We start from the raw sequence: 26,345 nt of genomic DNA on the forward strand, positions 1-26,345 counted from the left end.
AGAATATAAAAATACATTAAAATAACATAATTTCATTTAAAAAATAACATAATTTTGTATCAATTTAAGATGACAAACACTTTTTCGTAATATCATAATAAAAACCATAAATTAACTTATTTTATGATTAAAAATACTTGACAATATAAATACTTTTAAGAGGAGATTTTTGAAAAAAAAAAAAAACACTTGCAATTTTAAATTTTCCAGTTACAAGTTGGTCCTAGTAAATTTTTTTGCTTGATTATTATATACGCAATTTTTGTTAAATATTACGATAAAAAATCTTACTCTTTCATAATCACTGATGTTCGAACGGTTTAATTAAGCTTTGTATGCTGCTCCTAGTAAATTGTATATAAAATTATGAAATCTAAACTTAAAACAATACAAAAACAATAAATCTATATTTATTAATAATTTTTGGTAATTTTTTATCATTTATTATTATTTTTTAAAATGCAAGTTAGATTATATAAAATATTAATTCAACCAAAAAATTTAAATTATTAAATGAATGTTATGTTAACAATTTTATATTATATTTTTTCTAACTTATTCTCAATACAAAATCAGCTGAATTTGAACAATAAATAATACATAAGCTGATCTAAATTTTACTAAGCAAATAAATACAATATTAACTTTAGGGCCAGTTCTATAGATGAGTTAATATCAAAGTTTATATACATGAATAATGTATTCACAATCACAAAAAATAATTATTTTATATAAAAAAATACAAATAATTATAATAATGATAATAATAAATAATAATTTTATTATTATTATTTAGCGAATTGTAATTTTATTCAAAGAATTATGCTTAACTTTCACATTAAAAAAAATCTCTTGTTATTTTAATATTTAATTATTATTATTTTCATAAAATACCTGCTAAATATTAATTTAATAATATTAAATAAATTAATAATTGAAAAAAATTAATCCATAAATTGATTAAACAAATCGAGCTTTATATTCATATTTTGAATAAGTCAAGTTCATTATTTAAATTTTTTTATTTTAATAAATGAATTAAACTTGAAAATTATTTTTTTAAGCTTCAATTTATCTAATTAATATCCATTACAAACTCAAACTATTTAAATTGATTTATCTTATTAATTTTTTGGAGAGTTTTATTTTTTCTGAGAAGTATTAAGCTGATTTTTCAGACGTCCAACAAAATAACTAAACTAAAAAGCTGATCATACCCAAAAAAAAATAAAAAATGTTCGTTATGTGTTGGTATTGGGCTCAAACCTCAAGGACACTTGAGAATCCTATGGGGTCCGAAGATCCGACAGTGCAACGACCCGTTTATATATTTATTTCTTTCTTTCTTTTTTGGTTCACTGGGTAGAACGCCGCGTTTAGAGACTTGAGAAAAAAGAAAAATGGAAGATGTTAGTTTGGTCCAGTGCAGCTACGAATAAATTTTTGCACTAAGATTCAGTGCATCTCACTAATGAGAGCATTAACATCATAGTAGAGAGAAAAAATTTATCAGAGAAAATAAAACTTTAGTTGATATGTAATATTTTTATTGGTGGAATGTACTGAATCTTTAGTACTACGGTAGCGCAAAGATTTTTTTCCCAGCCTACCTTCTTTTATCGTCGTCGTCTTCTTTCAAAAAGCTTAGCATCTGCTGAACCAAGTGAAGAGTCTGGGAAACCAGTCTTTCATTTTGAGTCTTCTAAAGAGATTCAAGTTCAACATGATAACAAAGCAACAGCAACTCTGGAGACTGAGACCGAGTTTTCAAAAGATGCTCGTGCCATCCGTGAAAGAGCTCTTAAGCAAGCAGCGGAGTGTCTGAAGGGAAAAGGCACAACTTCTGAAGATGGAAAATTATATAAGGGAATGAACAGTTACAAAGACCACAAGGCTGGCTTTCGTAGAGAGCAAGTTTATGCATGATCGAGGGGATTACAAGTATGGGTGGCAGATGGAGAAGGAATGGGAAGAAGCTGAGAAAGCAAGAAAGATGAGATTGGCTGCAGGCGAGGATGTGGATCCGGATGAGGAGGGTGCTAATTTGACTGATGAAGAAGATGATGATTTGTTACCATTTGCATGTTTCATTTGTAGAAAACCTTTTGTTGATCCTGTTGTAACCAAGTGCAAGCACTACTTCTGTGAGCATTGTGCATTGAAGGTATAGCCTTACAGTTGTTTCAAATAAGTTTCAATTGGTAACAGTTTGAAGCTATTTAGTGTTTTGATTATGTGACTCAATATTTATAATTAAGATTTTATTTACTCACTCTAGTTTGATTATATTTGGTTTCAGTTGTTATAAAACATTTGGCTGATTAATTACTCTGGTTGATTAGATTATTCAGCTCTGAAACTGAAAGATTTCTAGATTTATCAGCCATAATTAATACTATGTGGTGTTCTTTTAATCTTGTGTTTTGGGCATAAGCACAAGAATGTGTTCATTTATGCTTGTGATGTGTCTACTGTAGTAATGCTTCATTTATTTCTATTTAATCATGTCTAACTTTCTGTTCTTTTTATTTACAGCATCATGCAAAGAATAAGAAGTGTTTTGTCTGCAACCAGCCAACGCTTGGCATTTTGAATGTTGCTTATGAGATACGCAGGAAGATGGCTCAGGGTAAATAATCTCACTCGATACGATCCATGGGATCTCTTTGCTTAGTAGAAGTTCTCTTCCCCCCCCCCCCCCTCATTTTTTCAATATTAGAGAGTAATGTGTTGATAACAGAAAGAGGTTTGCGTAGTGGGGTTAGGTCTGATTTATGCTGTTGTATTTCTTTGACTATTAAATCCTGGAATGTCTGATTGTGAGACATTTACCTCTTTCTATTAAATAGCACGTTAGTAGTACATGATGTGCTTCTTTTTGCAGTGTAACTCAGTTTGATACTTGACTAGTTTTGAATAGAATGACCTTAAATATCACCGTTCTTAAGATAAGTATGAGTTCTTCTTTTTGCTGTTCTTAACCTCTTGTAATTATTCACATATATTGTTGGAATAATCATTATTGTGACTTTATTTACATTTTGAATTGTGAATAATGACTAATTCTGTTTCTGTTATTTATTTATTTATTTTCTTTAGTTGAATATCACTTAAAAACATTTCCTGGTTATTGCTTCTTTCAAAGTTTGTTAATGGTAAGGATTCACAAAATATTATCTTTGCAATTATGCAAGGATAAGGCTGCATTTCCTCCACCCCACATTCGCTAGTCGGGTTTAACGGAGAGTGATTTTTTTTTTTTTTATGTGCAGGTCTTGTTGGAAGAAATGGGACAGGAAAAACTGTTCCCTTATGTGTTGTTTTGCCTAAAAAATGTATATGCTCTCAAAACTGGGACAACTGACAATGTTGTCTTGACTTCATTGATGCTATTTCACAAAGGCTTGAGGAAATATACAAGAGGCTTGACTTCATTGATGATGATTCTGCAGAGTCACGGGCAGCATCTATACTTGCAGACTTGCAATGACGCTCTGCATCATTAGCTGCATGCCAGGGATCAACATCCTTGGCTGCATTTCAAGTCTGCCTGCAGGTTTGGTTGGCAGTGTCTCTTCTTGGCAATTTAACATCCATGAAATGAAACTATAGAAGCCATAATTCCCACATTTTAAATGGCCAGATGAATCCTCAGTCTGATCAGGTACTGCTCTTAGCTTCCCCCAGTAATTTTGTATGCTTTCTATTATAGCCTACAAATAACAATTCAAAATTTAGTTTATTGAAGGTCCTCAGACAAACACATAACCAACATGCATGTTTGCCTCTTTCCTTTCCGCAAATATTTTATTACTGGTTAAATTGCTTTTTCTTAATAAAATGTTTGTTTACATTTCTTTTGGATTACTGTGTTTCTGTGTTGCAGCTGTTAAATAACAAGAGAAAAGAGAGGAACATTTGAAGGCTGTACAATATATAAACAGACTAATGAGCTAAGCACAAACCTAATGTAATCTGATCTAATACAAAATAAGGAAACCCTAATTACAAAATAAGGAAACCCTAATTACAATATATTTCTAATACTCCCCCTCAAGTTGGAGCGTATAGGTCATATGCACCAAGCTTGTTACATATAAACTCTATTCGAGGGCCCCTCAAAGATTTTGTAAACACATCTGCTAATTGCTCATTAGAGGGTACAAAGCTAGTTTTAATTTCACCAGCAAGAACCTTTTCTCGAACAAAGTGGCAATCTATTTCTATATGCTTGGTTCTTTCATGAAACACTGGATTTGATGAAATGTGTAGAGCTGCTTGATTATCACAAATGAGAGTTGCCTGTCCAGTGTCTCCAAACTTAATTAAGTTCTCTGAGAAGCTGTTTAAGCCAGATGAGCTCGCAAGTAGTAGTCGCCATGAAGCGGTATTCTGCTTCAGCACTTGATCTGGAAACTACACTTTGTTTCTTACTTTTCCAGGAAATCAAGTTGCCTCCAACAAAGACACAGTACCCAGAAGTAGATCTCCTATCAGTTGGACAACCAGCCCAATCAGCATCACAATAGCCAACCACTTTATCATGACCTTTATCTTCATATTCAAGGCCTTTCCCTGGAGATGCTTTGATATACTTAAGAATACGAATGACTGCATTCCAATGTTCTTGACATGGAGAATTGAGAAATTGACTGACAACACTAACTGCAAAGGAAATATCAGGCCGAGTGACTGTGAGGTAGTTCAATTTTCCAACCAATCTTCTATACTGCTCAGGATCTGAAAAGGGCTCCCCTTGATTTGGTAGAAGCTTGATACTTGGATCCATAGGAGTTTCAACAAACTTTGAATTTAACAGAGCAGCTTCTTCAAGAATATCCAGAGCATATTTCCTCTGAGATATCACAACACCAGCTTTAGATTGGGCCACCTCGATTCCTAAGAAGTATCGACGTTTCCCAAAATCCTTAGTCTGAAAATGATGACATAAGTGTTGTTTCAATCGAGTGATCCCATGCTGATCACTGCCTGTGATGACAATATCATCCACATATACCACCAGATAAATAGATCCAGAAGCAGAATGACGATAAAAGAGAGAATGATCAGCTGCAGTCCGAGTCATGCCAAATTGTTGAACAACACTGCTAAATTTACCAAACCAAGCTCTTGGAGATTGTTTGAGGCCATAGAGAGACTTACGAAGACGACAAACAAGACCTGACTCCCCCTGAGCAACAAATCTAGGAGGTTGCTCCATATAAATTTCTTCCTCAAGATCACCATGAAGAAAAGCATTCTTGATATCCAGTTGGTAGAGAGGCCAATGGCTAATAGCAGCCATGGCAATAAAAAGGCGAACAGTAGACATTTTCGCCACAGGAGAAAAAGTATCAATAAAATCCAAGCCAAAGACCTGAGTGAAACCCTTCGCCACCAAGCGAGCTTTAAGACGATCCACTTGACCATCAGGTCCAACCTTAACAGCATAAATCCATCTGCAACCAACCACAGATTTTCCAGAAGGAAGAGGCACCAGGTCCCATGTGCCATTATGATGAAGAGCACTCATTTCATCAATCATAGCTTGTCTCCATCCCGAATGTGAAAGTGCATCACCTGTGGTCTTAGGAACAGATACAGAGGAAAAAGAGGAAAGGCAAGCAAAATATGATGGAAAAAGACGATGATAACTAATATTGACTGTATACCTGGCCGGAGGGCGAGTATCACGAGTACCCTTACGAAGAGCAATGAGAAGGTCATTATCCGAAGGTGGGACCGAAGCCGTGGGAGGAGATGCAGCTGAATGTGAGTCCACAGATACATCTGACGAACTATGCTCGATCTCATCAGCAGAAAAGGTGATAGAAGGAGAGTCAGAAACATGGACGGGTAAAGACGGAAGGTAAAGAAGGTCACTTGGGAAGGACGACTGTACAGAATCAGTATCCACATGAGTAGTAGAGGTTCCAAAAAAGGGAACTGATTCAAAAAAGGAGACATCCGCCGAGATAAAGTATCGACATAAAGTGAGAGAGTAGCAACGGTAACCCTTCTGAGACTGAGGATAACCCAGAAAAACACATATGAGACTTGGGAGCTAATTTATCCAAACCTGGACCAAGATGATGAACAAAACACGTAGAACCAAACACATGTGGAGTTAAAGGATATAAATCTTGATGGGAAATAAAATAGAGTGGGGTACCTTATGATTGAGAACATATGATGGCATGCGATTAATGAGATAGCATGCAGTAAGTATAGCATCACCCCAGAATGTGTATGGAACATTACCATCAATTAACAAGGCACGAGTGGTTTCAACCAGATGGCGATTCTTGTGCTCGGCTACACCATTTTGTTGAAGTGTATGAGGGCAAAATGTTTGATGAAGAATGTCATGAGATGAAAAGAAGTGTTGAAATTGATGAGATAAGTACTCACATGCATTATCACTACGAAAAGTATGAATAGGAATACCAAATTGAGTTTTTATTTCATTATAAAATAACTGAAAAATAGAAAACAACTCAGACCGCTTTTTCATTAAAAATAACCAAGTACATATGGAATAATCATCAATAAAAGTAACAAAGTACTTAAAACCCAAAGTAGAAGAATAACGACTTGGTCCCCAAACATCAGAGTGGACCACAGAAAAAGGAGAAACAACTTGACGACTAAGACGACTCGAAAACGTACTACGAGTATGTTTCTCAAACTGACAAGACTCATAATTTAAAGTAGAACGAGACGATAAATGGGGAACCATCTTCTGAAGCTTTGCAAGACTAGGATGGCCCAGACGAGCATGGATAGTAAGAGGAGAATCCACAGTGGAGCAGGCTGAAGAAGAGGAAACTAGTTGATAGAGGCCCTGGACTCACATCCTTTGGTAATCTCCTTCCCCGAACTCCGATCCTGAAAGATGACAGAGGTTTTAGTAAAAGAAATAACACAGTCAATGGATTTGGTCAACCGACTAATAGAAAGTAAGTTAAAAGGAGAATCTGGAACATATAGAACATGATCCAGAGATAAATTAGGTAAAAGAAGAACCGTGCCAATCCCCCTTGATTGGACCAGAGACCCATTGGCCATAGTAATAGTGGAAAAAGAACCAGTAGTACAAAGGGAAGTGAATAAGGACTTATTACCAGAAATGTGATCAGAAGCCCCAGAATCTAGAGTCCAAGGGCCAATAGAGTGCAACTGAGATATGCCAGCAAAAGAATTACCAGAATTACCAGTGGGAGCAATGGATGCAGTAGGACCTGATGTTTGCTTCTCAGACCACCAAGTCACAAAAGCTTTTGCCTGACTCCAAATAGCTTCACAGGTAACAGCAAGTCGAAAAATCTGCTTGATAGACGGATGAAGAGTAGCTTTAATGAGAGTACACAACTGAGCATCAATCATCTTCCATCGTGTGCGCTCATTTTTCGCCACAGATTCAGCCTTAGTGGTGAGATGGGATGTATAATTCTGCCCATCCAACCAGAGTCGCAGATCAGAAAACCAAGTATCATAATTGGACCCATCCAATTTATCCACACTCAACGGAGCAAGGATATAATTTGAGAAAATAGTAGACTCCGTCTTTTGTCCCGCCTGAGTCCTAGAAACAGAAACATTGGAGACAGGAGTGTCCATAATCAAAGGAAAAAAGCAGAAAGAACAGGTCAAAAACTAACCGGTAGAAGAGGGATCTGTGCGTCAACACAAAAAGAGGTCCAAACACCAAAACAAGACCAGATCAGAACCTACGCAAGGAGACGAGAAGATCGCAACCAGTCGCGGCCGGAGAGGGGCCTCCACACGCCGCCGGAGTGAAGGAGAGTGGCCGAGCTGTCACGCGCGCGTGAGGGTGCGCGTGACCTTGAAATTGGACGAGACTGGTGGCGTTGGAACCGCGCGACGGAGACGATCACAGCGGTATGTGGATCGCCGGAAAAGGTGACCGGACAGTGGTTCGGGACGAGACAGAAGCTGTATGCAAAGAGAGAAGCGTCCGAAAAGTGACAAGGAGACAGCTCCGATACCATGTTAAATAACAAGAGAAAAGAGAGGAACATTTGAAATATTTCTGTGTGTATTGACTGATGAAGGCTGTACAATATATAAACAGACTAATGAGCTAAACCCAAACCTAATGTAATCTGATCTAATACAAAATAAGGAAATCTTAATTACAATATATTTCTAACAACAACCTTTAATTGATAATAGAAATTTCAGAATCTAAAGACAAAACCATAATTTTCAGGTATGGTGGATGGAGAAGGGAACTATGATCTTAAAGGGGCAGGGTTGGCACGCAGTGATCACTACCTGATACATCTCTCTCAACTCTATACTGGGGCCAACTTCAATGTAGATAGTTAGATGGAATGTAAAGGGGAGATTCTTTCCTTGACATTGAATTTGCTTGTAGACACTTCTCTATCACCATAGCCTCCTCTTTCAATCTTTCTCTTATTTAGAGTTGGGATCCCGGTAATTCGTTCATGTTTAAATTGGAAAGGATATTGGTAATCTATCTTTTCAACCTTAAAAGCATTGGAACTTACATTCATGTTGATTCTTTTACCATTTTGTAGCAGTCACTCCACCCCTGAATTTTCTGGCATTTGTATTTGATGGTAAACCAGTTATGCCAGATCAGATCCAAACCAGTTCTCTAAACCGAACCAGTTTCAAAATGGTTTCCAAAGTGAATCAGTTTTAAATCGAATCAAACTGGTTCTAAACCGAATTGAATAAGTTCAAGTAAAAAAGAGGTTCCGTTCTTTGAACTGTCAGTTTTGCGAAAAATTCAATTCAGTTCGACCCATACCCACCACTAGAGACAACAATATCATAAGCTAGCGGGATTTGATGCTTCTGTTCATTATCTTTATCTTTCTCCGAGACACCTTGAGAGTAGACTGAATCATATATAGGAACGCGAGTGGAGTCCTGATCAAGTTTGGCTTTTAACTAGCTACTTCAACTTTCTTCTCTAAACATGATGTTATAAACTGAAGGCTGTAGTATCTCCTGAAGTCCTTAGCCTGCAAATTGATTGCGAATAGTATTTGTTTGTGTTTCTCTTATGATTCATACATGGAAAAGGGAAAACGAAAAACATATATGAAATCTCATTACAAAATATGGCAGATCTTGAGAAGGAAGTTGGTGCTTCACCTTGATTTGTGGTATTACATAAGCCATGTTGCACAGGAAGGCTAGCTGAGAGTGTAGTTTGGTATCAGACCATGGCACTTGAACCAGAAATTTCGAAAATGAGTCACGATCATATGTCTCTTCTTGACCACGTGTCACATGTAAATATTTTATGTACCTTTGCAAACCTCTAATACTAGAAAGAATAAAGATGGAAAACTGGCAGCAAAGTAATTTTTTTCCTTTTTAAAATATTATCATCTGTGATGGGTTTTATGATTTCATGGACACTATATATATATATATATATATATATATATATATATATATATATATAGTTAAATTAATATAATTTTATAATTATTATTAAATATTGATTAATTGAGTGAATAGTTAGATATAAGGGAAATTAAAGGTTAAAATTGTGTATGAATAATAACGCACCCATCAAATGACCAATGGGATCATATTATACCAATTTGTCATTTAAAAGGCAACTTAAGTGGAAGAATGAGTCCCCTCCTCACAAACAAGATGTGCTGTATACATGTATAAGACGACGGATAACTAAGAGGACATGGATTTATTAATAGAAAAATTGTATTTTAATTAGATATAAGCCAAATTAACAAAACTTTTTGTCTGTATTTTTTTTTTATAACAATTTTTTGTCTGTATGATTAATAATAAAGTGGTGTACATGACTTCAAAGACAAGACAGAAACACATACTTAATCCAGTATTTGGCAGAACACATACAAGTTTTCTTTGTAGCTTAAAATTCTATCCATTGGGCGCGCACCTGCAGCTATTTTGGTCGGCATACTCAGACTCAATACTGAGTGAACGTGCACTAACCATTCTAAATGCTTCTATTTTTCTGTTTTTATTTTATTTTTATTTTTTTTATCGGCCAGACTGAAGATAGAAAAGTGATATCAGGATACGGAATAAATCTTTGGTACTACTGCTGTATCTAGGTTCAGTGTATTTTATTAATGAGAGCATTACATATCAGAGAAGAGAAAAAAAAATTGACAAAAATAAAATAAAATTAACTGACATGTAATATTTTTATGGGTGAGATATACTGAATCTTCTGTACAACAGTGCAAAAGATTTATTCCAGGATACGGGGTTCTGAAGTAAAGTGGCAGCGTTTTTCACGTGAGAAAATAAGTGTCTTTTTCTCTTGGTCCTTTCCAATATCTATGTACGGCAGACAAAAGCTGAGAGAGTGGAAGAGCTTTTGGCTCAAATTATGGGTTTGGATCACAAGCACAAGTTCATCAGCTTCACGTTCTCTTTCCGTCCATTAGCACTTTACTTCTCATCGTAGCGGTCACTGTTCACATGGATTATCATGGGTCCTTTTTTACATAGACGGACAGCTAGACACAATAGCTTTCTTATTGTTCGCTTCAGTTTCCAATTTTCTTACATATTTATATAAAATAATTTGTGCATAGTTTGAGTATATTTATAAAAAAATTAAAAAATTATTTACTAAAAGATTCTTGCGATGATATTTAAAACTCAAATTATAAATTATTTACTAAGAGTTATTACAACTTAGTTAGTTATCTCAAATTTGAATTTGAGTATTTAAAAACTTTAAAAAGAGCTTGAGCTTTGCCGCTACATTTTGTCACGTGTGATGATAACGAGAAATGACTAATGAGTTGCATAAAGAACTTAAACCTTGTTTCCAAAAAATAATAAAAATTTAAACCACCGGTCTAAAATATTTCAAGAGTCAATTAAAATTAAGTAATTAAAAATAACTTTTCAAATGAAAGTGTTTATCTGATAAAAAAATTTAAAAAATAAAAAATTAGAAGAATTTCTTTTAATTGTTAGGGAGAAGTTATTATTACTGCTATTTTTTAATATTTTATTTAATTAATTGCTTTCGCAATTCAACCTTAATGGAATAAATGCTTCTGAAACTCTTGACCCTGTGATTCAAACACCCGTGTGGGGTTACTATTATTTTGCTAAAACTCAAAATTTACGGGGAGTGAATCCTTTCATATATTATGCTATGCTGCCCTTCCCTATCATAGAAAAGTGAACAAATAGTGATAAGAAAAAAGAGAGAAAAATATAAAAATAATTAATTATAAAATTATCACTATTAATTGATCCTTGTATGGTTAACATTTTGTCACGTGATATAATCATATTAAATAACACATTATTTTCAACATTATGCGATGGGTGGAATGCAATAAAATTCATGCTAAAAGCAGCATGTAGTACTCTGGCAGGTTCCTCAAGTGGTCCTTGTGGGCCGTGGATCAGACATTGTAGGCTGCCAGTGCTAGTCTAATGAAACCCATCTTCTATTTTTTTTTGGAATTAAAAAAAAAAACATCTTTTATTAACTATTCGCTCACGATTCTTCCAGTTGAATATTACGCTATCGGTACACAGTGACATGTTAATGGAATAATTTTGAACCCGTGGAGATATTAAAAAAAAAAACATAATAAAAAAATAATATGGCTATATTTCTTATTCAGAAATACAATAGATAAAAACGGAACCATTAAAAACTCTTGTTAAATTGTTATAATCTTCAACAACACTCACACATACTGTAGTTCTTTGCGAATTTAAATTACACACAATTTTTATTTGTCTTTATTAGCATGTGTATGAAAAGTTTGAAATATATAAAATAAATTGTTTTTTCTGAAAAAAATGAATGTTGTGCAAATGTTTATAATCATATATTATTGACATTAATAACATCTTCCACTTTCCTTTTAAAAATTTAATATTATAGAGTTAAGGTGTTTTGTTATTGTTCGGTCCTGGATAGACCGTATTGTTATACCGTATGGTATGCGCTCAGAGATAGTGTATACTAGGCTTATAGCCGAGGTCCCAATCACTGCGCACAAGCAATAGGCTTATAGCCAAGGGGTGGGTGTGTGCACAGTGTGGGCAGAAGTAATAAATGAGTTCCAAGTGTTTACCTGGGGTCCTTAGGCTCTTATTTATAGGATTACCTTCCTAGGATTGTGCCTTTTGAGATCCCCCAATTGTAGTAGGATTCCCTCTACTTCTGTTGGGGTGTGATCCCTATCTTATATCCTTTGGCTGTTTGAGGCTGTTGAGATGTTGCTGATTCCATATCTCTCCGGATATTCTAGTAGGTAGTTGGGATATGATATACATATCCATAACAGTTGCCCCCCAGCTCGGTATTCCGGGGTTCGGGATGCCGAGGTTCCATTGTGTCGCCATGGATTCGACTAATCCGAGTCTATTCTTCGAATTTGGATTTTCGAGACTTTGATGTCGACACTTTAATCTGTTCGAGTCGTCAAGATTACGCTCACTATACTTCCATGACGTTTGCACTTGAAGTCGGATTTGACCATTTCGGATATTGCCCAAATTCTTTGCACTCGTCTTTCTTCATGCTAGTCGAGTTGTCGCATCGGAACGTGAAACCCAGGCGATACTTGATCACGGAACTTGGGGCTGGGCCTTATCCTGACCCTTCGCATCATGTCTGCTGTGACGGTTATGGCAATCCACGTGTTTTGCGCTCATTGGTAGTTTGTGCATCGTGCAGAGAGTACTGCTTCAACTTTGCGCAGGTTATGATGGGGTGCCTTTAATGCTCCCAGGATGAATTCCCTTTTTTTGTCCCCCTCCTCACGTAACCGTTTGAAGAAAAAACCCTTCACCTTCGCGCCCAAGTCATTCGTCGCCCTTTAAATACCATCTTCTCAACGGGTTCCAGACTTTACAGTTCTTCATGTGATAAACTCTCGTGGAGCTCTCCTTATTTCCAGTGAAGGTTTCCCTACATTGAGTCTAGTTCTCACCATCTTTGCTCCTAAGTTCAGGTACCTTTCTGTTTCTTTTTCTTTTACCAATTGTTCCATTTTTCGGTTGGGGTTAGGTTGCACTGTGTGGTTTCTTCCATCTAGAACCGAAGATGAGGTTTGTCCTTTCCTCTTTGAAGTGTTGAGGGTTCATAATGAGTGCCCCTAGTTCTTCCTCTGGTCCGGCACCCCATCCAGGTGGCATGAGGGGGGGAAGAGGCGGTGAGCCATTTGCCTCGTTCCGTCCAGTGTTGGTTCTTTGGTAGAGAATACACCGAGGAGGAGAAGCTTCAACAGCTTCTCCGTGGTCCCCGTGGGGGCCTTCGTGGTTCTCGCGGAGGCCGAGGTAGGAGGGGAGCAAGTCGACCTAGAGGGGGTCGTCAGCCACGACTTAACTTTGGCATGAGCAATCCTCCCCCAGTGAATCCTTCAGCTCCCAGACTGAGCTCCTCTCCTGAACCAGTTCTGTTGTCCATTATTCTTCCATCCTCTGGGGTGGCTTCGGGTACGAGGTTCGTTCTGGATTGGGTTCCTCCTCTTGACTTGAGCGCTAGCTCATCCAGCCTCTCTTCGGCCGAGCTGGGTATTCCTAAGTCGGTCACCCCTTCCTTCCTAAAAGACTCTGCATCGAGTCGGGTTTCGTTTGTCGACCTTGTCAGTAGTTCGGATAGCTCCATTCCTCTTTCTTGGAGTTCGTCTTCGTTGTATTCCGACGCTGGTAGTCCAAGGTCGGAATCGGTTGACATGTGTACTGATCTTTGTCCTTCATATTCCAGGGATATCGTCATGGACGGGTCGGACGCTCAAGATTAGGTCCTTCTTGAAGTTCTCCAAAAACGGTCCACAATGTCTCCTGCCGAGGTGGCCCAACTCCATGTGGGAGATCCCAACGGGGTTGATCTTCTTCCACCTGGCGACTTTCCAGTGTGTTTAGGTCCTATACTGGATGAGCCCCATTTCTTCTACTTCTACAGAGATCTTGTTACCAAATTAGGTATCCGGCTTCCTTTTACTGACTTTCAAATGTCAATTCTTCGACGTCTTAGGGTTGCACCTTCGCAACTCCACCCAAATTCATGGGCTTTCGTTCTGGGTTTTGAGCAGGTGTGTGCCTACTTGTGCCTCCCCTGCACCGTTGCTCTTTTCCTCTTCTTCTTCGATGTATATACTTTCCGTACTGGCGCCGAATCCAAGGCCAAGAAAGGATGGGTTACCCTACGAGGCACCCCTGGCAGAGGGATTTTTATTCCTTACTCCCAATATTTCAAGGGTTTCAAGGATGCCTATTTTAAGGTGGTATCCCGTTCTGAGTCTCTTCCCTGGTTTGCCGAGGAGTGGCTCGACAACGGCGGCATTTCATCTCGGTTTGAGCTATACTGGACGCCGAGACACTATCAAAGGCATCCAAAGGACTACGGCACTCCTTTAACTGCCCTTTCCAGCTCGGAACTTCTGGCGGTCCGAGTTCTTATTGAATATACCGACCAGTTTGGCGTTTTTCACTTAAGTCGGATTGTAGATAAGTTTGGGGGGGGATGCCGTTTTTGAGCTCGGTATGTAGCTCATTTTATTTTTTATTTTTTGTTATAGTTAATCTTGCCTTGCAAATTGATAAACTGCATTCTGACTTTGCTTCTTTCCTTTGTAGTCAGCATGACCTCTGCCGAATATAAAAAGTTTTTGCCCAAGAAAACCGGAAAGGGAAAGTCAAAAGAATCATCCCCTCTTGAGTCAGAGGTTCCGAAGAAAAGGCGGATAGATTCCATACTCGGCGGTAGCTCGGCCGGCGCCGGGGTGATTATGGTTGATGCGCGGGCTCCCGCTTCGTCGCCGCTCTCAGTTCCCCCATCTGCTCTCCCAGGGAATTTGGTCAACCTTGAGCCTGGGGAATTATGGAGAATGGGGGTTTCGGACCGCCTTAGGGCCGTACTGAAGCCTCCTTCTGGGCTCATTGGGAATTCGAGCTTGACCTCTACTGTGAGGGCCATGTTGGCACGAATGGAGGAAGATTCTTTGAAGACGATCTCGTTGCTTCAAACCTTTCAGGATCTTAATCAGAGCCTCGATTTGTCTATTGCTTCTAACTCATCTCTTTCCGCCAAGGTAGAGGAGCTGAGCAGGTCTAAGTCGACTTTGGAGGGCAGAATTCAAGAGTTGTCCTCATATCTAGATAAGACTAAAAAGGACTTGGAGGTGGTTACCGCCAAGGCTAATGACTTGCGTGTCGAGAAGGAGTCCTTCTCGGAATCTATTGCGGAGAAGGATGCTCAACTTGCAGACCTGCAGGCCGACTTCGAGGAGGCTAAAGCTGTGGTTGCATGAGCCGTTATTCAAGCCTTCGACAATGTTATTGCTCGGGCTCAAGTTCTAAATCCCGGCATGGTGGTAGATGGCATGGACGTGGCCTATGAGGTTAAGGACAGCATTATAGTCCCTGGAACCCCAGAGGCCGAATCCACTGATGAAGGAGAGGTCAGATCCAAATTTTGTGCCACTTCACCTCCTGCTGAAGAATGAAGGGGTCGGGATGCCGACCTTTATTATGTTATTTTGATTACGGGGCCCTTGAGCCCCTTTTTTATTTTGTTTGAACATATTTGCCGCTTTAGGTCGGCTTTTTAAATTGTATGTCGTTAATTTCATTTTTCCGAGACCGTTGCTTCTTTTTTATTCATGCTTGAAGTGCTTATTTTGATCTCGTCATACTCGACTTATGTTTTGCCGAGGTTTTTCATTAGCCGGTTTTGGGGTTATTTTTTGTTCGTCAACAAAATTTTACTCCCTTTCGGTCAGGAAGCTCCTGAGGCTTCAATTTCTTACGTAGAAATCGATATGCATAGACGACAGAAATTAATTAACTGCTTCTTTTATTTGCATTTCAACGAAATCTTTTGTACAAGGGCTGAGCTTAGAAGCTCGTTTTATTTGCCTGAAAATAAATCTATCTACTGAATGAGCTTAATAACTCGTCTTATTGGCGTAGAAATAACTCTAACTATCAACCGAGCCTAATAGCTCGTCTTCCTATCTCGAACGTCGGGCCTGAAACCTAGCTGTAGTAGATCTTCAGCTTGTCCGCGTTCCAAGTCCTTTTTACTGGTTTTTTGGAGATAGTTTCCAAGGTGTAGGCTCCATTTCCCAGATTATCTTTGATCTTATAGGGACTTTCCCAGTTTGCGACGAGCTTTCCATCTTTCGCATTCTTGTTGCCGATGTCTGCTCTACGCAGTACCAAGTCGCCGCTCTGGAATGACCGAGATCTGACCTTTTTATTGAACCTGGCCGTTATCAAACGCTTGGCCATCATGTTTTTGTATATGGCGTTCTCCCTGCACTCATCCAGTAGGTCGAGTTCCACAAGGAGTGCTTCCTTGTTTTGGCTTTCGGTTCCTTGTAACCTCTGGTCCCTCCTCCAGGATGGCTCGCCGATTTCCACCGGGATCATGGCCTCGCACCCATATGTTAGCTTAAAGGGGGTTTCTTCCGTGGCAGACTGGGCACTTGTCTTGTAACCCCAGAGGACGAGGTGTAGTTGCTGAACCCAATTGCCTTTGGCTTGAAAAAGCCTCTTCTTCAACCCGTTGATGATCACCTTGTTGGCAGACTCGGCTTGTCCGTTAGTCTGAGGGTGCTCAACTGACGCAAACCGGTGTGTGATTTTGAGATCAGTCATCAACTCTCGGAACCTTTTGTCAGCAAACTGTGTTTCGTTGTCTTTTGTAATCTCGGCGGGAAGCCCAAATCGGCTGATTAGGTTTCTTTGAAAGAATCTTCGTATCCTTGCCGAGGTAATGGTGGTGAGGGGTTCGGCCTCGATCCACTTGGTGAAGTAGTCGACAGCTACTATCAGCCACTTGAGTTGACCTTCAGCCGCAGTGAAAGGTCCCAGTAGGTCCATCCCCCATTTGAAGAATGGCCACGGAGCCGTGATAGTTTGCAGCTCCTCTGGGGGTGCATGGAGGATCAGCGCATGCTTCTGACATTGTTCGCACTTTTTGACGTGCTCCCTCGCGTCTGCCTCCATAGTTGGCCAATAGTATCCTGCCCTTAGTGCCTTTCTGGCCAGGGCTTTTCCTCCCATGTGATGCCCGTTTATGCCCTCATGAATCTCGGCCTGCACATATTCGACCTCGCTCTTGCCTAGGCACTTCAGCATGGGTGTGTAGAAACCCTTTTTGTAGAGTTGCCCCTCTATTATGGTGAAACATGCCGAATTCCTCACGAGTTTTCTGGCCTCTTGCGTTTCGTCTGGCAGGGTTCCTTTTTCCAGGTAAGCCACTATGGGCCTTCTCCAATCCTCAGTCTTGGTAATCACCATCACACATGTCGGCTCCAATATGCTCTGTTGTATCACGGTACGATGATTTCCTGGGCCCTTTGAGCTGACAAGTTTGGATAAGATGTCGGCCCTATTATTCTCGTTCCGAGGTATGTATTGGATTATCACCTCGTCAAACTCGGCTAGCAGTTCCTTGACCTGGTGGAGGTATTTCATCATGAGAGGACCTTTGACTTGATATTTTCCCTCAACTTGTGAGGTGACCAGCTGCGAATCACTCATAATTTTTATTTTTCTGGCCCCTTGCTTTTTTGCTTGTACGATTCCGGCAATAAATGCCTCGTACTCAGCTTGGTTATTAGAAGTCGGGAAGGCCAGGTGAAGTGAATGCTCAATGGACACTCCTTCCGGGATCTCAATGATCACCCTGGCTCCGCTCCCCTTGGAGTTGGACGATCCATCTACGTGTATTGTCCAGAAATCTTTGTTCCCTTTTCCCTTTTCATTGGATGGGGTTAGCTCCAAGATGAAGTCGGCCAGCGCTTGGGACTTTATCGCCTGCCTGGGCTCATATGCAATGTCGAACTCAGAGAGTTCGACTGCCCAGTTTATCATTCTGCCAGCGAGGTCCGGTTTGTGGAGGACTTGCCTGATGGGCTGATTCGTTCGCACAATAACTCGGTGACTCTGGAAGTAAGGTCGGAGCCTCCTCGCCGTGGTAAGCAGTGCGAATGCGACTTTCTCGAGCTTCTGATGACGAAGCTCAGGCCCTTACAAGGTCCGACCTACAAAGTAGATCGGCTGCTGTGATTTGTCATTCTCCCGTACCAGGGCGGCACTGACGGCCTCTTCCCCAACTGATAAGTACAAGATCAGCATTTCTCCAGGCTCTGGTTTGGACAGTACAGGAGGAGTGGCCAGGCAACTCTTAATATTTTCGAATGCGTTCTTGCATTCTTCTCCCATCCGAACTCGGCTTCCTTTTTGAGAAGCTTGAAGAAAGGCAAAGCCTTTTCCGCCGATTTAGGCAAGAATCTGGTTAGGGTCGCAAGACGTCCAGTGAGTTGTTGAATTTCTTTTTTTTCTTTCGGGCTGCTTCATTTCGAGCACGACCCGACACTTGTCGGGGTTCACTTCTATTCCTCGGTTGGTAAGCATGAAGCCCAGGAACTTTCCAGCTGGTACCCCAAAAGCGCATTTCGCCGGATTCAGCCTGATCATGTGAGCTCTCAGCTGCTCAAAAGTTTCCCTGAGGTTGTTTATATGTGCTGACATTTGCAACGACTTGACAATCATGTCGTCGATGTATACCTCTAGGTTTCTTCCAATCTGTCCTTGAAAAACGCGGTTCATCATCCGCTGATATGTCGCCCCTGCATTTTTGAGGCCAAAAGGCATGACTTTGTAACAAAAATTTCCCTTCTCAGTGATGAAGGCGGTTTTTTCGTGGTCGTCGGGGTGTAGCGGAATTTGGTTGTACCCCGAGTACGCATCCATAAACGATAGTAGCTGAAATCCTGACGAATTGTCAACGAGCTGGTCAATGCTCGGCATAGGGTATGAGTCTTTTGGGCAGACCTTATTAAGGTCGGTATAGTCCACGCATATCCTCCATTTCCCGCTTGGCTTTTTTACCATCACTACGTTAGACAGCCAAGTGGTATACTTTATTTCCCTCGCGAATCTGGCTGCTAGCAGCTCGTCGACGTGCTCATTCAATGCATGACGTCGGTCTGACCCTATCTTCCTCTTCTTTTGGGATACTGGTCGTGAACCGGGGTACATGGAGAGCTTGTGGCAGCAGAAGGTTGGGTCAATTCCAGGGATTTCTGAAGCTTTCCAAGCAAATACGTCGCGGTTTTCCTTTAACAAAGAAACCAGCTCCTCTTTGAATTCGGTCCTTAGGTATTTTCCCACCTTGGTGCGTCCTTTGCCGTCTTCCGCAATATCGGCATCCTCTAACTCTCCTTGGGGTTCTGGACGAGGTGCCAAGAGCTCCTCTCTTACGTCGAGTTCAATCAAGTTGACCTCTCTTCCGCATGTCTTCGGTGATTGGTCCTTGGTTCCTCCTTCTTTAAGCCGAGTTGGAGATGATGGACCTCCATGATGGACTCGTAGAGTCTCGTAGTAGCACTTTCTTGATTCTTCTTGATCACCTCTTATGGTGACGATCTCGTTGTTCGTCCCGGACATTTTCAATGCTTGAGGTTTGGTGGAGATCAGCATATCCTATTCATGGATTGTGGGCCGACCAATAATTACGTTGTAGGAAGACGAGGTGTCCACCACAACAAAACGAACCCTTCCAGATCGGAACGAATCCTTCGTGCCCAAGGTCAACTTTAGGTCGATGTAGCCTTTTGGAGGGGACGCCGCTCCGTTGAACCCGACCAGCTCGGTGACGCACGGTTTCAAGTCCTTCTCGTCCAAGTTCATCCTTTGGAAAGCGTCCCAAAGAATTATGTCAGCTGAACTTCCGTGGTCAATAAAAATTCTATTTACTCGGCAATTGACTAGTACTCCAGTAATCACCAATCCGTCAGTGTGTCCCTTAAAAAGACAGAAATGCCAAAGAAAGAGAAAAAAAATAAACAAAGACAGAGTCAGAGCAACCTAGGTGATTCCCCGACCAAAAATTTATTAAACATAATTGTCAGAGTAATAAATGATTAGTAATTTATACTGTATATTGATACCCTTAAAAAGGAAAACATTTTTAGTATTAAAAACCCAATCTATCACTTGCTAAAATTAGAAAAAAATAACTCTATTGCTGTAATCTGATTTTTAGTTTCATTCTCTAGCCGAGCACAAAGTATCTAAGAGAAAAATATAAATTTTTTTAAAGAATATAAAGTTGTATTATTATAAAAAATAAAAAAGAGATAAATTACTGAAAAGAAAGTGATTTTTTTTCTCTCTTCCATAATCTATTTTATCTCTCTCTTAAAAGAATTATCCTTTAAATAATACATATTTTTCTCAATATTTAAAGTCATAATTTATGAAATAAAAAGTGTTACTAATATAAAAAGATGAGTTTTATTACTATAATGTTACATGATATAAGAACATTTTCCTACCCTCACAATAAAGAAAAGAGAGAAGGTGGAATGATGAAAGAGAAAAAAAAACATGTGGACGCCACCTCTTAATTGTATGTGTAGGAAAATTTTCTTGAGTTATGTAACATGATAATAATAAAACCCTAAAAAGATACTAATTAATATCATAATCAGGAACCTATATAATAACCGGACTACATTATTATCAATTTATCATATTTGATTTGCATATACAAATGAAGTAACTCAATAGACTCCGAACCATAGAACTTTTTTTTTTTTTTTTTTAGTAAAAAAACCATAGTTCCTTAGATTAAGCTACCGGTACAAGAGGTGAGTCATCGAAGGATTTTCTAACATGGCCACAAAGTGGCGAGGTATTTGTATTTTAATTGTTTTGCGGTGTATCGCGCTTTTACTGAACTGAATTAAGTCGGCGCTAAATAAAAAACAAATTATATACAACTAGGTAAAAGAAGCAAATGCTCACCCTAGAGATATCATCAAGGGATCTATTAATCTCATGTTGCAACAGAGACAAGATAGTGGGGTCCACTACTTTTTCGAAAAAAGAAAATAAAAATAAAAATAGTGGACCCTATTATCTTGTCTCTGTTGCATGAGATAATTATCTCATGCAACATGAGATAATTATTTCCCTATCATCAATCATATAAGTGGGTAGTGTAGTGGGTACAATTAAGCAATCTAGCGTTAAAACTAAGAAAAAAATCTGTAAGTAAAATTCTCAAAAAAAAGTAAGCCACGAAAACGAAACATTGAGATCTCCAAGAAAATATAAAAGGAGAAATTGTAAAATTGTAATGACATGTTGTGATGGACGGAGAAGGCATTAATGAATGATTGAAAGAAAAGGAAACCCATCACGGACAAAGACTACGAACACAAATAAAACGGTCAACGGATACTTGTGGCGGTGATGCTCAGTGCCGACGAAGAAACCTAACAACTCCTTTTATCCTCGTAATTATCACAAAACAGAAGGGCTATTATCGGCATTCCGACCACTTCAATTATCACTGTAACACATTCAATGGCAAAACTGTTAATCCAACAATACACAAATATTTTTGGACTTAACGCCTATATATATATATTGCATCCCGAGGAGAATCTTCAACCCATCTTTCTTTCTTCACTCTTCACTTCACCGTACTGCAACAAAGTGACAAGTCACGGAAACATTTTCATTCTTATCTTTATTACACAACACAAACCTAGTTAGTTATCTCTCCACTGGTCCAACTTGCATTAAAATCGGCTAATCCAACAGAACAGAACCTTCCTTCAGATCGAATCCCCTCATCTTCGGAGCTTTCATCCTTACTTTCTTCACTCTCTCTATTCTATTTGACTCCTCGAAAACAGTAAGATTCATCCAGGTATTCAATTTCGGTTTCACCAACAAAAAAAAAACATTTTTTTTTTTTTTTTAATTTGTTTGCTTCTGGGTTTGTTCGTGAGTCATGGTTGTTGTAGTCCAAGCCAACCCAGACGAATTCTAATGATTTTTCTTCCATGGGAATTAAACAGAGTATGCTTTTGTTGAACTTTTTTTTTTTTTTTTTTTAATTTCCTTTAAATATTATTTTCCAAACAATTGATGATTTTTCAGCTTTATTTCTGGGTTCCCAGTTGTCATCTTGTTCCAGTTTTCTCTCTCTAAACCAATTCGGTTGGTTATTTTGACAAAAAGCTATTTTAAAAACTCTCATTTATTGGGACTACTTTTCCGGTCTCGTTCTTTTTTTCCCTCGTGACTACTTTTTGGTTCCTTCGACTTTTGCTTTTTCGCATTCGGTGTTTTTACAATTTCGCTAGTAACTTAAATTAAACTTCGTCTTGAATCCTCTGTTTTTTTTTTTCAAACCTTTGTCCTCAAATTTTCTTCGATGAGTCTTTTTTTCGTGTATGAATTTGATTTGGGTTTTGAAAGAATTTTCAAGTCGGAGACTACGAGATTCTGTTCTATTGAAGTTGAGTTGACTTCCATTTAAGGGGCCATAGTAAGGGAAGAAAAAGAAAAAAGAAAATATCAAGGCTTGAAGCTTTTATTGTAATTTCTCTCCTTTTTTTTCCCCTTTGATTCATCACTTGCTAATTTGGTCATTTTCCTTCACTTTCTAATTTCTATAACGACTTCGCAGTGCAATTTTGAAAATTTCCCTATGTCTTGTGTTTCTAAAGGTTCAATGTACTTGTACTAAAAAAAAAAGGTTCAATGTACACGTAGATTGCGCATTTGTCCTGATTCTAACACAGATCAAAATGTTACTTTGCATTTTTTTATGACGTCTGGGACCGCTAGCAAGAAAAAGAATGAGGACAGATTTAAAAAATAACAAAAATATTGACTATTTTCTTTGTCTTCCGATTCAAAAAAAAAAAAAGCAAAATGAAATTATAAATAATATTGTTTGTCTTTTTCTGCGGTACCTCTGTGCCTGAATTGAGTCATTGAATATTCTCCCATCTTTCTATCAAAATTTGGAAGACCTTTTATTAAGATTGCCAAATATAAGAACTCACTATCACCCTTTGTTTGTCCTATTCTCCATATAAATGAGTACTACTCTTCTTTATTTATTTATTTTATCTGAATAGCTGCAGTTGAAGAAGGGCTGTGAGGATGTTAGAGAAGGTGGAAGAGTTTAACATGGACAAGGTGATTGAAGAATTCGAGTCACTGACAAAGGATGCGGAAAGGGTTCAGAGGGAAACGCTGAAAAGGATTTTGGAGGATAACGCGTCATCAGAGTATTTGCTGAATTTGGGTCTTAATGGAAGAACTGACCCTGAGAGTTTCAAGGCCTGTGTCCCACTTGTTACCCACAAAGACTTGGAGCCTTATATCTACAGAATTATTGATGGCGATTCTTCTCCTATTCTCACTGGAAAATCCATCATAACTATGTCTTTAAGGTGTTTTTTTTTTATATATATATAATTTGTTTCTTTTGTTTTTTCATCTTAGTCGTCGAATTGGATCAATTGCACTTGAGAAGTTTCTGAATCACAGAGTGATATTCTTGCAGTTCTGGCACAACCCAGGGGAAGCCAAAGTATGTACCATGGAATGATGAATTGTTTGAAACCACAATGCAGATATATCAGACCTCTTTTGCATTTAGGAACAGGTATTTCACTTCATTTATTAACCCACCCCCCCCCCCCCCCTCCTTTTTTTTTGGTTGTAAATTTTTTGGTTGAATCTTAATTTTCATTTATTATGTCATCTTTGCATAATGCTTTTCTGCTAGTTGGACTTTGAGACTCTGACACAATTCCATTCTGCAGAGAGTTTCCTATAAAAAATGGGAAGACTTTAAGCTTTATATACGGCAGCAAACAGTTCAAAACAAAAGGGGGTCTCGCAGCTAGAACTGCTACAAGCAATTTGTTCTGTAACGCACGTTACAAATGTGGAATGAACGCACTCCAATCTCAATGCTGCAGCCCAGATGAAGTGATTTTTGGTCCTGATTTTTACCAATCATTATACTGCCATCTACTGTGTGGGCTGATTTTCCGTGAGGAAGTTCAGTTGGTGTCTTCTACTTTTGCGCATAGCATTGTCCATGCTTTTAGAACCTTTGAACAAGTGTGGGAAGATCTCTGTAATGATATCAGAGAAGGGGTTCTTACTAGCAGAGTCACTGTTCCATCCATTCGAATGGCCATGTCCAAACTGCTCCAACCAAACCCAGAATTGGCCAACCTTATCTACAGAAAATGCATGGGATTGAGTAACTGGTATGGGTTGATACCAGAGATTTTTCCAAATGCTAAGTATGTTTATGGCATAATGACTGGGTCAATGGAGCCTTATTTGAAAAAACTGAGGCACTATGCAGGGGAGCTACCTTTGTTAACTGCTGATTATGGATCTTCTGAAGGATGGATAGCAGCAAATGTCAACCCAAAAATTCCCCCTGAATTGGCCACTTATGCTGTTCTTCCTCAGATCGGTTACTTTGAATTTCTTCCTCTTAAAGAGCTTGAGAACCCTACTTTCCTCTCTGTTGATCCTCAGCCAGTTGGTCTCACTGAAGTGAAGGTTGGTGAAGAGTATGAAATTGTTATGACCAATCCAGCAGGTACTAAATTTTTGTCTCGTTTTATATATATATATATATATTTTTTTTCCCTTCGCATTAATGAATCGAGACTAAGGATCACAGCTACTAATGCTGGCATAAGGTTTAAAGGAACACATTAACATCAATATATGTGAGGCATGTAAAATTGTGTATATGCAATTAACATAACTATGATATTTGCACGTGCTTATAGCTCGGTCTTATGGGGCCCCATTTAATCTTTCCTTCCTCTTTCCTCGGGGTCCCCGTGAGGCACTCTTAAAGAGTGGTTAGTGCAAATTTGGTAAAATACTTTTTAGAGGAAAGATTACTGGGGTTAATTCTTACTGAATGAGTTTGGAAGGATTTTGAACTGTTTACTATGAAATGAAAGTAACAAAAAAAACTCCGTATTTTTCTCCTTTTTTTTTTAATATAATTATATATTATGTGGTAAATTAGAGGCTAAATTATGAAGTTTATTGGCACGGGGGATTTAACCTTCAGAAAAAGTTTAGCTAAAGAGCTTCTTGAAATCAAACAATGACAGGCAAGTACTTTTTTTTTTTTTACTATTGTGGGACAGAGAGGAAAGAAATGAAGTGGGTGGTGATTTGACCTTCATGGGACCAACTTAGAGAAATTTCTTCCTGCTGATTTGTAAAGGTTCATCACACCTGATCAGATTATTATAAATAATATGTAGCAAAAGCATAGTCTTGCAAGTTGCAAGTTAGACCTATCCTTTAGTTATTGACAACTAATGTTGGATTTACAAGTGCTTATATTAGATTTTCCCTTGACCTTATCTGCTTTGTCTTTTTTAATTTCCATTTCATGATTCATCGCATTTTTTATACGCATATGACACATTCCTGATTTCGTGAAACTTTTTTCTTGTTATGTCATAAATTTTCTGAATATCAAAATGATAAAAGATTTTAACCTGAGTCTACTAGATGAACCTGGAAGTATTATCCGAATTGAATGTGCACAATTTTGCAGATTAGCATTGATAAAGTTACAACATAATCCATTTCGAAAGTTTCTTTTTTATAGGACAGTGCTGGATATTAATCTTATTAACTTCTTGGCTAAATTGCAGGTTTGTACCGGTATAGGCTAGGGGATGTGGTCAAGGTTATGGGATTCCATAACTCAACTCCAGAACTCAAGTTTGTTCGCAGGAGCAGTCTTCTGCTTAACATCAACATTGACAAGAACACAGAGAAGGATTTACAGTTAGCCGTGGAAGCAGCAGCCATATTGTTAGCAGAGGAGAAATTGGAAGTTGTTGACTTCTCTAGCCATGTTGATTTATCCAAAGAACCGGGGCATTATGTCATCTTCTGGGAAATCAGTGGGGAAGCAAGTCAAGAACTACTCGGTGAATGCTGCAACTGTTTGGACAAGTCTTTCGTTGATGCAGGTTACACCAGTTCTCGTAAAGTCAACTGCATTGGGCCCCTCGAACTCCGAGTTGTTAGGAAGGGAACATTTCAGAAGATTCTTGATCATTTCTTAGGATTAGGAACCGCTGTTAGTCAGTATAAGACACCAAGATGTGTAGGTCCTACAAACAGCATGGTGTTGCAAATCTTGAATGAAAATGTTGTGAAAAACTATTTCAGTACTGCTTTCAATGCATAAAATTTTATGTATACCCAAAGAATAATTTGGGAATAGCAATATATAAAAGTGCCTTAGTTTTACCACATTGTGCAACTTTCTAGCTTTTTTTCAACTTTTAAGCCCCTGCTCAGTTATCTTTGGGTTTGCACTGTTATTTTATCACACAACAGTTTCCTCTTTCTGCCGACCTCATCATCTCATTTAAGACTAATGATGCACCAATCAAGTGGCCCCATGGTAAAACACAAGGCGATTCTCCATCATAAGTGTAGTTTTCACATGAGTGAGACTA

The 26,345-nt window shown here is 38.7% G+C and overlaps 1 protein-coding gene and 1 pseudogene across 4 annotated transcripts; both read left to right on the forward strand.

Annotated features, from left to right (window-relative positions):
- The first annotated feature begins 1,400 nt into the window (after positions 1–1,400).
- On the forward strand, positions 1,401–2,637 carry LOC133306985 (zinc finger CCCH domain-containing protein 1-like; annotated as a pseudogene).
- An 18,849-nt stretch (positions 2,638–21,486) lies between these two features.
- LOC133306954 (jasmonoyl--L-amino acid synthetase JAR4-like) lies at positions 21,487–26,124 on the forward strand. Of its 4 annotated transcripts, none has more exons than XM_061507361.1 (5): positions 21,487–21,724; positions 22,947–23,264; positions 23,378–23,479; positions 23,640–24,439; positions 25,527–26,124. In XM_061507361.1, exons 2-5 carry the CDS (start codon positions 22,972–22,974, stop codon positions 26,069–26,071), a joined length of 1,740 nt encoding a protein of 579 aa, XP_061363345.1. In that variant the 5' UTR covers positions 21,487–21,724; positions 22,947–22,971; the 3' UTR covers positions 26,072–26,124. The 4 variants fall into 4 exon arrangements, with proteins under 4 accessions (XP_061363345.1, XP_061363346.1, XP_061363347.1 ...); XM_061507362.1 differs by having other exon boundaries at positions 22,953–23,264; XM_061507363.1 differs by having other exon boundaries at positions 21,487–21,709; positions 22,953–23,264.
- The last annotated feature ends 221 nt before the right edge of the window (positions 26,125–26,345 follow it).

The sequence above is a fragment of the Gastrolobium bilobum genome, unplaced genomic scaffold (assembly GCF_033153095.1).
Source record: "Gastrolobium bilobum isolate Gb01-03AN ecotype WA unplaced genomic scaffold, APGP_CSIRO_Gbil_v1 utg10532, whole genome shotgun sequence".
Classification (NCBI taxonomy): Eukaryota; Viridiplantae; Streptophyta; class Magnoliopsida; order Fabales; family Fabaceae; genus Gastrolobium; species Gastrolobium bilobum.

Bases quoted from the DNA above. Each gene is read 5' to 3' on its own strand.
- LOC133306954 (XM_061507361.1), top strand. From the start codon at position 22,972: ATGTTAGAGAAGGTGGAAGAGTTTAACATGGACAAGGTGATTGAAGAA. The intron at 23,480-23,639 runs GTATTTCACTTC...TCCATTCTGCAG, and splicing joins TCTTTTGCATTTAGGAACAG to AGAGTTTCCTATAAAAAATG. The intron at 24,440-25,526 runs GTACTAAATTTT...GCTAAATTGCAG, and splicing joins TGTTATGACCAATCCAGCAG to GTTTGTACCGGTATAGGCTA.